Source organism: Macrobrachium rosenbergii, chromosome 14 (assembly GCF_040412425.1).
Source record: "Macrobrachium rosenbergii isolate ZJJX-2024 chromosome 14, ASM4041242v1, whole genome shotgun sequence".
NCBI classification, from domain to species: domain Eukaryota; kingdom Metazoa; phylum Arthropoda; class Malacostraca; order Decapoda; family Palaemonidae; genus Macrobrachium; species Macrobrachium rosenbergii.
This window is the reverse complement of record NC_089754.1, coordinates 25,673,178-25,687,499: the sequence shown is the minus strand read 5'-3', so window position 1 is coordinate 25,687,499 and position 14,322 is coordinate 25,673,178. Positions and strand designations below refer to the sequence as shown.

The window sequence follows — 14,322 nt, the reverse complement described above, 5'->3', positions numbered from 1 at the left end:
GTGCTGCCTGTGGCTTTGTTACCCACGAGAAACTTGAAATATAAGCTGTCAGTTGGGTGTAAAGCCTACTTCATAACTCTGTCTAAATCTTTTGAAAGATCGGGAACAGATAATTGTTGTTAAAAAGGTGTTAGGTGAACCGGGCATAACGGTCTTGTCTGGTGGTCTGAAGACTAATGTCGTCCTTCATAGTGATATCTTTGTTGGTTTAGAAAATAAGAAAGTACACCAAGCAAACAATGATACAAAGAATCTAACAGAGAATCTGAAGAGACTATTTTAAACAGCTATAATCAAAATAAAACTAAAAATTGAAGACGAATAGGATAGATCTAAGTAGTAGCTCCGCGGCGGCGATTTCCTTCTAACTTGACTCTTCCTACAGTTTTTGGTTGCTAATTATGCATTTACCTTCAATTTTTGTCGCACGAATGTAATTAACCTGTAATTAAACCCTAAAGTCCATCCAACAATGGGTTTCCATACGCGATCTTCACAAGACAGTCTGTTTGGAACGGTTCATATCCCCTCCGGCAAGTGCAATAACTTGTTAACGTATGGGTACGCCCCCCACCCCCGGGCCATTACTAAACACGGCGAAGGGACATTCCATTTGGCCGACAACAAACAAATGCACCGCCAGTATCAGACGCCCTAAAAGTGTAGAAAAACCCAGTTTCCAAAGTAAAAACAGGCGAGGAGCTAATACTTAGAATTACCACGAATAGTAAGGCCTTAGAATTTCTGGCAAAGAATCGAACTAAGTTAGTTGACACTTACCCTGCAGTAAAATAAGATAAATTTAAATACTAACAGGATACTAGGTCAAGAGTACACCAGCTAGGCGAAGTAAAAATTAAAGCAAATTTCGGGTGTCGCGATGTCATAAAATAGTTACCCATCATATAAGACTATGTTTTCTAAAAATTCAAGAGACGGTAGGTTTTCTATAAAAATGTTGGTCAATGAGAGGGAAACTGAACTAAAAGTGAAGTCTCTCTCTCTCTCTCTCTCTCTCTCTCTCTCTCTCTCTCTCTCTCTCTCTCTCTCTCTCTCTCTCTGTCTTCAATGGTGTGGTCATGTAACCATTATGAGTTGTTTTAAGCTGGTTTTAAAACCTGTGACAAAGTTACCCTAAACACTAGATCGATATATCTGTTTTTCCTTTATTAGAAGAGTTTTGATTTACGATTGGTCATTTAAAAAGTAAAAACATAGAGAAATTGGGCAAGATCTGGACGGGTCATTAAAGTAATGATATAACCATAAATTACATTAAGACACTGTATTGACCGTCAAGTATAACTAAAATAAGAAAGTCATCCTGCATATCTAAATGCTTGTTCGTTAGACATAGGAACAATATTACCAATATTTTCCGATGTGTGTGCAGGTTTTATGTGTGTGTGTGTATGTATAATATATATATATATATATATATATATATATATATATATATATATATATATATATATATATATATATATACACACACACACACACACACACACACAAAGCGCGCGCGCATCAATAACTGAATCTTCTCAAGATGTAATCTTATTCTATTCTGAATTCTGACCAGTTTGCTTTATGTGGTTACCTTAACAGATAAATTCTTGCCAGTGGATAGGTTGGGAACCACTTTTGAAAACGTGGGATCTTTTTTAGTGTGGTGATCCATTTTCTCCCGCGGTTGGTGTCTGTGTAGCATCAGTTAAAAGAAAACCGGTTCTCCAGGTACCTTGTTGTCAGGTAACTGAGATAATGGGTGAGCATCACCCATTATGGACTGTGGCCTCCACTTGAGCTGATAATTTAAGGGACGGTGTTTGGAGCCTTACTGCAAATGATGTGAGTAAATCAGCTTTAGGTTCCAATATTGCAAGGAGTGGTTTCTGATCTTTAACTAAAGGGTGATTTTTCCAATTATATAGACATAAATGGAATTTCTTTACTTCACAAATGAGATAATGTTTATTTTTGGAACGCTCGGGTCCTGGTACAATATGCACACAAGGTCTTTTTATTTTTATTTTTGTTTTGTTTTGTTTGTTGTTGTTGTTTATGGTGCCCGTCCAGTGACGCTGGATGTGAGAGCTCCGCTAAGTTGCTCGTGTTTGTGATATAAGATGCTGAGTGCTGAAGATTTGTCTGAGTTCCGACTGCCTTTCTAGCCTTTACTGCCTCTGCATAAAGTCATCACAAATATGCAACTATATATTTTTTTTACATAAATCTATTACTCAGAAACTATTGTTTCAAAATAATGGTTTTAGTGTGTCTCGTTCAAATGTTGAAATGTTGGTTCATCAAGAAACTGTTTGCCTAGCTATGGAAAAACTATAAAACTGCATGATAAATCTCATCGTGGCATTATAGTACAAAGCAGATATCAAGCAAATGACAAGAGATGGCGTATTACCAGGAAAACCTGCGCTACATGTATGGGAGTTGCATACCAAATGGCAGATACGAACTACAAAAACAAGACACTCACAAAGGTACTGGAAAGTATCAGTGCATTAAATATGGACCTCATATAGTCCATTGTGAGTTAGTAACAAGGAATTTGAACCATTTCGATATGGAACTCTGGGATCATTTTCTTTGTTTATCATCAAGAGCCTCAGCATACCTTGAAGTTAAGTTAAGTATACCTTAGTTTAACCAGACCACTGAGCTGATTAACAGCTCTCCTAGGGCTGGCCCGAAGGATTAGATTTATTTTACGTGGCTAAGAACCAATTGGTTACCTAGCAACGGGACCTACAGCTTATTGTGGAATCCGAACCACATTATGACAGGAAATGAATTTCTATTACCAGAAATAAATTCCTCTAATTCTTCATTGGCCGGTCGGAGAGTCGAATGCTGGGCCAACAGCGTGCTAGCCGAGAGCTCTACCCACCCTCCCAGTGAAGAACTATACCTGGTTCATAGTTTACTAAGTATTGGATCAGTTAATGAAAGAGCTTTTCAACAAGTTATTCAGGCGCTTCTGTTACAAACATCTGCAAGTTTTCACAAAGCTATTTAGAGAAACAAAATAAGAAAATTTTCTGTTATGAAAGAAACGAAAAAGGTTAAAAATCAAGCAACAAGCAACTCGTATAAAATTTTTGTGTAATTTGTTCATTCAGTAATGTTATCCATGAAAAATTATAAAAGCTTGAAAAAAGTACGTAACTATCCTTCAGATCCTATTCACTGGACCTCAGCAAACTTATTTGCAGCTTGGTTGAGACATGCGAGGCAAAACGGCTACATTGTTTTTAGTCTGACGTATCATTACCAAACTCAGCCTATACAGATTGGTGGTAATGTAATATTATGTTTTGCTTACTTTCAAAATTATCTTGAATATGAGAGGTCGGGAAAAGGTTTCAGAATTTTAATCATATTGCTGATAATCGACCAAAAAATATGTTTCAAGACCTTATAGAGGACTTGTATAATTATCAAACAAAACATACGGAATTCATCTAACATATCTTCACGACGAAGCTGTACGAATCACACCAAATGTGGAACTGTGATATGTTCTTTTCAAGCAAATTTTCCCACTAAAGAAGGGTCGCACTTTATCAGCATGAGATGGGATCAGTCACTTATTTGGAATAAGGTTAGTATAGCATTCCAAGGCCCATCATGGACAGAAAATGGATGGTGAAGGACAAAAGTAAATAAATTGGACAGAAAAGCTTTTGAGACTGAAAGGGGGAGGACCTTGCATGTACAGATTCTTTCTTCCACGGGCCACTGACTATATCCGAAGCACACGATAATCAAGATCAAGTTTCATTAAGAGTTATGCTTATCAGTAAACGCAACTAAAAGTTTTCACATTATTTACTAGAGAATGTATTCTTATCATTAGACTGAAACACAGATAAAGGCCTAAATTTTGAGTAATAATAGCAATTATTTCTTGTAATTTTTTCTTGTAAAAGTCCAAACCAGATGAGCAATACTTTTAGTGTGTAGGCTAATATATCAAGTTTTTCCACACAATTCAATGTATTTTATGCACAGTACTATACAGAAGCAAGTCTACAATTTTCCCATTGAGTAGGAAAAGTATAATTTTTCCGACATTTTGTAAAATAACTGCTATTCCGAAGTTTTTCCGCTTATCATGTTTCAAATATGACAAGCCTAATTTAAAGATTCCACCTACAACAATAGAGTAAAGCCAAAAAACACACATTTCAGCACTTTTTTTTAATCTGAATTAATGAAATCAGAAATAAAAATGTTATGGTTATGCAATGAAGGTTGTGAACCAATGATAATTATCATCAAATGTAAACTGGCATACATGTACAAAGATTCGTTGTTTTACTCACAGCTTCAATTGTGCATAAGTTTCTAGGCAGAGTTGAAGCTGTAAGGTAACGAATCTTCGTACGTGTATGCTAATTTACGTTTGATGATAATTATAAATTTTCTTTTTTTCTTATTCTAGTCTTCGAACAATCGAGTTAGATGTTTATTTTGACGCTTCTAGCCCTATCCATACAGAAGAAAATAGACGACCTAAGGTTGAAATGTTTCTTTAAAAGGGCCATGAAAGATAAGCTTTTGAAGCTTCCAACATTGACATTCAAGTTGCACATGATTTCGTAAAGGGAAAATAGAAAGCAATTTTGGGTGATGACGAAATTAAATATAAGAAGGATGTCGAAATTACAAATATTTGTCATTTAATGTCGCATCTCTTAAAACATTTTACGTAAAATACTGGTTTTTTCTTCATTAGGACTAGCTATTCTGTTCTATTTTTACGCGGTGCTCGATAAAGCTCTATTCCGGTCACGTTCCTTATCACGAGGTCACGTTTTCAATCTACGGACTATTTTGTTTTTCATCCACACGTGTTTGAACCCATTCTGTTGGACGTCGCGGGTAGATTTTCGCCCGTTTTTCCTGGATAGAGCTCAGCCCGAAGCCACTAGTTACGTAGCATCCTCATTAAGTTTTTGTAACTCGCCCTCCACGCCCGGCTGACCGCCACACGAGACTAACTCTTATGTAAAAGGTCGGTAACTCCTCTCCGCTACGCACCATCCCTTAAGCCACCTCGCCCCTCTCCACCTGATTCCTGTTTTATCAATTAACTACCAAGTGTTTTGCCTGGGAATCGATAAGAAGCCTTTCACGAAGAAGGGTAGGGAGGACTGGTTGATCGGTGGGACAGATTTAAAAATCCAGAGAGCCTTCGCTTTAAACCATACGGGTGGCAGTTTGGAAGCAGAGGAAGGAGAAATCTTACCTGTGGGCGAAGGTGGTCTAGGGTAGAATCGAAAAATGGGAGGAGTCTGCACCGGATTCACGTGCGAGAGTTCTCGAGGCTGCACGAGACTAGTTCTGTAACCTCCTCTTCTTCCTTCCATCTATGAGTTTAGTCGTCAATTTCAAAGCCGACCGCAGAGGTGCAGGTACCCGTCAACCGGATATTTCTCTGGCTCAAACTTCGGTCTTCTGCTCCATTTCAGCGCATCCTGAACAGAGAATAAGGATCCTCGCAACTTCGGAACGACCAGGTAATTAGGATTATCGACAGCTCAGACCATTCATTGAGTACTTCGCTTAACAAGGACCCCCCAAATTAGAAGACACACCCCCCTCCAAATGCTATTTGACAATTTTGGAAAATATTTACCCAGTGAAATGTTCAGTGTTGTATGAAATTGTGATACGGTGACCAAAGGTTTTCCTCTTGTTCAGTTCTTTTATTTCAGCAATTTCCCATTAGTTCATTTAATTGCATGATGGTCTCCCACTGATCCACTGAGTGTTAGTGTTTCATGATTATTTTCTTTTATTATCTACTGGTATTAATTTAGGCGAGCTTTGTTATGTATTCTTTTTTCATGTACGTTTCTTCCTGGTCGCTTTTTTTTTCTCTCTCTTTTTTTGTTCAGTTCAGCCGTCGTGATTGTGAATTATCCTCTTCCTCTTGCTAGGAATTCTCAGTAGTGAAGGGAGAGGCTTTCGAAAAATAACATTTGGGAGTTCATGGGGAGGATCAGCGTTTGAGTTACTTCAAGGCATTAATTTATTTTGTTTCTAAGATCCAAATGCTAATTTAACTTAAAAATTACATGACTAACAGAAGCATGCATCTTTCTGGTACCTTTATTATTTTCTCTCTTTGGCAGTTGAAGATTATTAATATATATTTTTTTTATCATGAACTTTAAGAAATGCTTTATATTGGTATAAGAGCAAAGGTTTTATTATTTACCGATGGAACAACATTTTCACTAAAACTCAGTCCTCTGCACTTTGTCCTATTTTTTGTGCATACATAGTTCTTCAAAACACACCCACACACAAACACATACACGCTGCGGATATGCTCCAGTCATTTCTCTGACAAATTCAGTTTTAGCGACACGGTTCTGAATTGTAAGAGACACTGTATGGGCCATCATGTTGTCTGTGATAGAGAACTTAGATATCAACTTGCCAGAGACCTTACTTCATTACTCGGTAGTGTGTCATGTCACATCATTTAACATTGCTATGAATAACCGCTTTTGTGCTAACAAAAGAAGTGTCTGTTACGCCCGCTCCACCGGAAGTTTCATCGAGAGTGATATTTACTTAATTACACAAGCTGTCATTGTATCGCTGGTAACCGGAGGAAGCACAGAATTCTTTTTCAACTAGGTTTATAAACAATCAATAAAAACATCAATTTACGTTCGAATTATCAGAGGCATATAGAATACAGGGTGCTGTACCATCAGTACTGTAGTTTAATTTATCTAGGTAATTTATCTTGATAATGTGTTCACAAAAACACATTTACGCTTGTGCACGAATGCATGCACGTACATATTCCACTATTAGCCGTTTTCTTGATTGGCTTCACAGAGCAAACACATCCTTCTGTAACAGAAAGTCAGTGATACGGATCCAGTTCACATAACATTCTTAGCATTACGGAGTCACTTCCTATGTACACGCAGATCTCACAAAAACACATCGGCTTCCCCTGACAATGTGCCGTTCACCCGTATTTTGTACCGAATTCTTATTTCCTAGATATTTTAACTGTTTGTCCCATTGTATACATTTTCCATTCCATTTTTTTTTTCAGGACTTTTGAAATCTGGTTTATTTCCTTCCTAATAATATTTTTCATCATTCTGTTGTTTTGCATCCTCTCCACATTACCAAACCATCTCTAAACACTGTTCCATCAGGGCACCTACGCTAAATTTTTCACCACTTCTTTATATTCCAGATTTATTACCCTTCTATTCACTCTAAATCCACATGTGCTATAGAAACTGTTCATATCAACAGCTTCAGCCTCTAAACATCAACACTGCACTTCCTTTATGGACAATGGCTCAGCAGTTCCTTTACATATCATAACTTCAATTCCGTAAGTTCTTCTTCTCTTCGAATACTCTGCATGCACCCTGTTATTATCTTGGCTTCAAGTATTCTGCAAGTCATCCTGCCATCATTCATTACATGACTCATAAATATATGCAAGCATCAAAAGCTTCTGTTCTTCCACCATCTATAATAACATTTATTGTCCCATCTTCGTGGTATCCAGTTGCCTCCTTAACTTTACCATTACTTGTATTCACTTTTAAGAAAGGCTATCGAGCTCTTTCAATAATCAGTACAGTATCTGTCTACAATTGCAAACAACTGTTCCTGTGCTTCCTTTAGCTTCTCAAAGTACTACATCCACAAAAATATTAAATCACAACAGAGGCATTATACACCTTTCCTTAGCTAACTTTTGCACCAAATTAGTCACCCACAAACCTTCATATTCTAACACATGCTTCACTTTCCTCGTCCACTAAATACCCTTCTACACTACCACACGTCCTCAGCACATTCTGTTCTGCGTCTGTTGGTTCTTTCCTACTTTTCCTCTAGGTCACTGTGCCCCGTACATGAAGCTTTCGCCCTACACTCTCAAGTAGCTCAAACAACTGTTTCATGGTAAACAATCGGTCCACACTCCCTGATCCTTGTTTAGAATAATATACTGCTTTAAATCCTCTTATTTACCTTCCCCATTGTAAGAAGTAACGATGCGCCCTCATAATTTTTACCTTGTTTACGCACACACACACACACACACACACACACACACACACACACACACATACATATATATATATATATATATATATATATATATATATATATATATATATATATACATATATATACATATGTGTGTATGCATGAGCATGCAAGGTAAAAATTCTGAGGGCGTATCGTTACTTGTGAATGACGGAAAGGTTCTAAAGGAATATATGTATATATACATATATATATGTGTATATACATATATATATGTATATATATATGTATACATACATATATATATATATATATATATATATATATATATATAGATATATATATATATATATATTATTTGCGTCGTTCCTTTAGAACATTTCCTTCATCCGGAAATACCTTGGCTACATTGATCAGATACTCAGTCACACTTTCACTATTGTACCACATCTGATGCCTTTCACTTCTTTAGCTGTTTAATTACTTTCTTAAATCCTCAACAGTTACTTCTTCCTCTAATCTACACCTTCAAAAAGGTTCAAACCACTTACTTCATCGGCACATTCAGCACCATGTTTTTCCAAAATTAGTTTCTCATTAACTTTCCCTCTGCACTTGCTGCCCTCCTGAGCAACTTCTTTTCTCCTCTCTCTCTCTCTCTCTCTCTCTCTCTCTCTCTCTCTCTCTCTCTCTATATATATATATATATATATATATATATATATATATATATATATATATATATATATATATATATATATATATATATATATATTTATATATATAAATCATATTTGTCATTTTTTTTTTAACTTTCATGTTTGTCTACATGATTTTACCTCAGTAAAATACTTGGAAAATTAAATGAAAAAGACAATTTTTCAAATTGCTCTCGAAGAATGAAAACTGTAAAGTCTTTCACAATCCTACATATTTCTTCGTATTAATTTAATGCGCCGACTCTTTCTAAGACACTGTTGTCTTTCCACAGGTATGCCCACAGCGGTTAAAAAAAACAGGGTATTAATTTGTTTCCTTGACTTTTCCTACTTTCTTTTACTGAGTCATTCGTGTAATCGCTGGTTATTCTTGAAGAGTTTTTCCATCTTTTCTTACTCCTCTTATTCGCACATCGAAAACACACAAGCTATTCTTCATTTTGACGAATAAAACAATATAACGGAATAACAGTCTAAAGTCAAATTAAGTCAAAACAGTTTATTCCAGTAGAGATGGTTATTACATATATATTCACGTCGGAATTGCAACACTTTTCTAAAATTCTTTTATTTTATCCTTTTTTTTAACCATACATTTTTTGTCGTTTGTTTTTTCTTCCTATTTTTTACATCTGTTCTATCACTTTGTTTTGTTATTGTCTGAATTTTTTAAGTATTTATTTTTCTACAGTTATTGCTGAACCTATTTTTAATTCTGCTTAATTTTTATTAAAAAGTAACTTATGTTGTTTATATGGATTTTTTCATATTCATTAGGGGTATTGCGGCTGTTATTAGAAACGTTATTACCACCATCAGTGCAGCCTTAGTAAAATTCTTTGCAACTCAAACTCGTACATGAACAAGTCCAAAAATGTAACTTTAATTTTGTTTTACTCATTTCGGAAACTCAATTTGTATGCAACTCTGTAACACCTTTATCTAAAAAGAATAAATATCCTATCGACTTGTATTCCCACAACCATCCTCTGCAGTCACATTACAAAAAAAAAATCAAGTCGCAAAAAGTGACATTGATTTTGTTGTAGTCATTTTGGAAATTCAGTTTATATGCAACTCTGGAACACTTTTATCTAAAAAAAAATAAATAAAAAAAAAATCCCGCCTAAGGTAGGAAGGAGGAGATTACTGTACACGCGACCCAGCGGGCATGTGATAGCAGGAAAATTCGCCGAGGGAAGAGGAACCCACTATGGACTGGATTTCCGAGGCAGAAGTCCACCGCTGTTTGCGAGTTGCATATTTCTGACCAGTTTTTCTGTCTCAATGGCGCGCATCCTGTCCATTTGCTCTCGACTTCTTATGCTTGGCTTTACTGAGACATGCAGAAAGAGATGCAGAATAGCACATATGTATACGTACATGTTAAATGGAAGATTTGAGATTGATGTTAACTGCGTATATGAATACGGAATGGAAGGAAGATGGTACTTATGTATGTCTCTTCTGTACAGACATATACGCGTTTACGTGATAGGCACAAATCCAGAGCTATACGCAGCAAGCCAGAAAATGTGTGCGACACAGACTCAAAACTCACTTCCTCGGAACTGGTTATGAAACGCAAATGTCTCCTTTACGTAAGGTTCCGCGTCAGCAATTCCGCTCGCGTTCTGGAGCGAAGACATCTAATAGACTCCTGTGTCCGCTCTGATGGAACACTAGATTTGCCTTCAGAGACGTGTAACAGTTTTTAATGGAGTCACTCCCGTTTTCGTAAACGTCATACACGGATGAGCTGCGCAGCGTGACCAGAAAAAGTGGAACTGGGGCCACTAGGAGCATCCTTGGTCATCTTGTCCTTCACTCCTTCACTGTCCTCTGCGACCTTCTCTTGCTAAAGCATCTTCGGTCAGGAGATTCCTCCTGATGGGGTGGAGTGGGGATTTTTTTTGTAATGCGGGGGCGGGACCGGTGGGGTTGGGGGGAAGATTGAGCGGTCCTACCTTCCAATCTATTTCCATCTCATTTCTCTTTTCCTTTCTCTTTATTTTTGCATCTGCTGATTTTACTTGACAGCATGCTTTTATTTATTATTTTTTACTTATTATTATCATTATTACTTATCACTGATGTAAGTTATATTGTTGTAATTTATATAAGGACTGCTATTACCTGTACATGCAATCACAATTCCATGAAAAGGTTCGGTAACAAATGATCATTAGCATTACTCACTGCCTTATAATATGACTCACGCATGATGTTATTCAAACGAATAGTTCCTCGTTGGACGGGTCGATATAGTTCTCGGCTAGCTCTCCGCTGGGCCCGCGTTCGAGTCTCCGGCCGGCCAATGAAGAACTAGAGGAATCTATTTCTGGTGATAGAAATTCATTTCTCGCTATAATGTGGTTCGGATTCCAAATAAGATGTAGGTCCCGTTGCTAGGTAACCAGCTGGCTCTTAGCACGTAGAATAAGTCTAATCCTTCGGGCCGGCTAGGAGAGGTTAAAACTCAGTGGGCTGGTTAAACTATTTTATTCAAGCGAATTCTTCTTCTCTCCCTTTTGCAGACAGCCACCAGCATGTGTAACCAGTTGCCCTCCGCTGGGAAGGGCAGAGGCTGCGCTTCCGAGAATAAGAAGGAGGCGGAGGCGGAGGCCAATAGCGAAGGGGCGTCGGAGAAACAGTCGGGCGTCTCACACACCACCGTTGACGTGGAAGATGAGAGGAACAATGCCAAGAGATACGGAGAGGTTTTGAAGAACGACAGGTGAGGAAACAATACTACGGTTTCGTTCGTTATGGTAGTTTGCCTGTTGTATAAACAGGACACATACGTAATGTATATGAAATAAATGTGCAAACACACACACAACTATGTATGATAATATACATTCATACATACACACACATACATACATAATATATATGTCGTTATATATATATATATATATATTATATATATATATATATATATATATATATATATATATATATATATATATATTAGATATTAAACGACATTTGTAGCCTAATGATTGTATATAAATCAAGGTAGTGATAAAAATTTCATATGTATATATATATATATATATATATATATATATATATATATATATATATATATATATACATATACATATTATATATATATATATATATATATATATATATATATATATACATAATATAAGGACAAAAGGAATTTGATTAAGTTATATTTTCTTTCATTCGTCTCACTGTGACGTCATAAGAAACGTAAAATAAAAAATAAAAATCCAATGCCTGGATAGCATAACAATAATTGGTGAAAGTTTCGCGTTCACAGAAAAAAAACTGACAAAGATACGTCATTAGCGTACATGATACCTTGAAAGAAATGAGATAAGTCTTATGTGGGTTCAGTAGAAAAACCATTCTAAGAGAAAAATAAAACAGCAACGATTAGTAACATAAGCAACGCAAAGTTCTACCATTTCTGATCATACAAGCAGTACCAGTTTCATTATAAACCGGGATACATTGTTATTTGCCTATCATGACACGTATCGTTTCAAAGGTCAGATAATCAAAGCAGCTTTAATTAGCCGGATTTACAGCATGATTCCTTCACAATGAAATCGACCTTATCTCTTGAGATCTTAATTCAAAGAAAATGGCCACTTGCCCTCTAGGCTTCACGTGTACGTACCTAACGAACTCTGTATATACCTTAATTGCCTGTCATTTGAGAACTCCTTGTACAAATGGTTCTGTCTACTAACATAGCCATTATTGTTCGTAAGGGGATAAAGTTACTACCTTGAAGGTAAAACTCATGGTTTCTTGCTTGTTTTAATTTATATTGGCATTATCATATTTACACACACACACACACACACACACACACACATATATATATATATATATATATATATATATATATATATATATATATATATATATATATATATATATATATATATATATATATATATATATATATATAATGTATGTATATATGTACATATATGTGATTTGTGGATGCACGGATGTGAGTTTTCTTTGCTGTTATTTTTCAGAATTATGGTTTTTTTTTACTCACACACTGATATGCTAGAATACAGACTTGTCTACATCCTGGTCAATTAGTATGTCATGGAAAGAATCCAATACCTTACAAAAATCATGAAGATTTTCAATACCTAATCCCCTTTACATTTCCATCAAGACAAAAATTCTATTTTTAATCATTTTCCTCCTTTTCCAGATCTTACCTCACTGATTTGAGCTGTATGATCACCACGACTCTGGAGGATGTGTTCGAATCCCACGGGCGTTTTGTGGCAGCTCACCCCTTCACAGTTGTTGGTCTCTGCTTGTTCATCACATCAGTATGTAGTCTGGGAATAATGAATTTTGAAACAGAGCTACGGCCTTTTCGTCTCTGGATTCCACAGCATTCGGAGTTTATCAAGGTGAGCTCCTTTCATTCGTACAGCTTCATTAACTTATTCTTTGATAAACTGAGGCAACCCTTTCATGTGGTCTAAAGTCAGATTATTATTTTAGTCACTGGAGAAAAACTTTTATGATTTCTTTCCCTCTTCTCTGGAGTTTCTGCAAGAGATGTTAAGAGTAGCATTGAAATTATATAAATCAGAGCGTGTTGTTTAAATTACGATGAAATTAGTGGAACCTTGATTAAGTAAGAACAGTTGTTATGAAGTTATGGAGTCTATTCCTTAGATTCAAGAAAGAACAAGAATGCTTTGAGCCTACCTTGGAAAAAAAAGTTACAAAAATAACCTAAGTTTTATCCTTCGTTGCAGGTTTTAAACTGGCAGGCAGAAAATTTCCCTAGTTCTTACCGTCAGCAAATAGCCATCTGGGAAGCAGACAACGTCCTAACAGCTCGTGTGATGCAGGAAATGCTAAGGCTTCACAACAGGGTGAAAGATACCACAGTCGGACCCAATGCTACTTCTTGGGAGGATTTGTGTGTGCGTGTCCCATCCATGCCCATGAATAGCCACACAGCAACTGAGGAAGAAGAGGAGGAGGTTGATTATGACAGCTTTGATTATGGAAGTTTAGTTCGCAAGCGTCGTAGCAGCATCACAGAAGACGAGGCCTCCGATCTCAGTCTAGTGCTTCCCAGGGATCAGTACTGTCGGATTTTAGAGAGCATGCCTAGCATATGCCTTGAGACAAGTCTTTTGGAAATATGGGGGTTAGATGAAGATGTGATTATGAACCTTACTGATGAACAAGTGGTCAAAGATATAAATGAGGTCAAGCTGAGTGGTGTGTTTGGTTTTCGGTCAGATTTTACCAAGTATCTAGGATCAATCACTTATGATGAACATGGGCGTGTGGTTTCAGCAAAGGCTGCAACTCACATGTGGATAACTCTTGTTGATGATCAGGCCATCAAGAAAGGAGATTTTGTTGTTGACAAAGGATCTGGAGAGCCAGTTGACGCAGCTGGTATGGCCTGGGAACGAGCCTGGATTCATTCGGTTTTAGAAGTTTCTTCGGGGCATGGAGATATCACAGTGTACGCGCAAGCAGCAAGCAGTTTTGGTGA

At 36.7% G+C, this 14,322-nt stretch overlaps 2 protein-coding genes across 2 annotated transcripts in view; one reads left to right on the top strand and one right to left on the bottom strand.

The window, feature by feature from the left end:
• LOC136845817 (phenoloxidase-activating factor 3-like) overlaps positions 1–5,430 on the bottom strand; it is a 19,669-nt gene extending 14,239 nt beyond the window's left edge. Inside the window, exon 1 of the mRNA XM_067116187.1 lies at positions 5,273–5,430. Coding sequence (XP_066972288.1) covers positions 5,273–5,393 — 121 coding nt within the window. The 5' untranslated portion in view covers positions 5,394–5,430. The remainder of the gene's footprint in view (positions 1–5,272) is intronic.
• LOC136845816 (patched domain-containing protein 3-like) overlaps positions 5,408–14,322 on the top strand; it is an 11,076-nt gene continuing 2,161 nt past the window's right edge. The window contains exons 1-4 of the mRNA XM_067116186.1: positions 5,408–5,543; positions 11,324–11,523; positions 13,003–13,210; positions 13,565–14,322. The exon at positions 13,565–14,322 is cut by the window's right edge and continues 2,161 nt beyond it. Of these exons, the coding sequence (XP_066972287.1) occupies positions 11,336–11,523; positions 13,003–13,210; positions 13,565–14,322 (1,154 nt within the window). The 5' untranslated portion in view covers positions 5,408–5,543; positions 11,324–11,335. The remainder of the gene's footprint in view (positions 5,544–11,323; positions 11,524–13,002; positions 13,211–13,564) is intronic.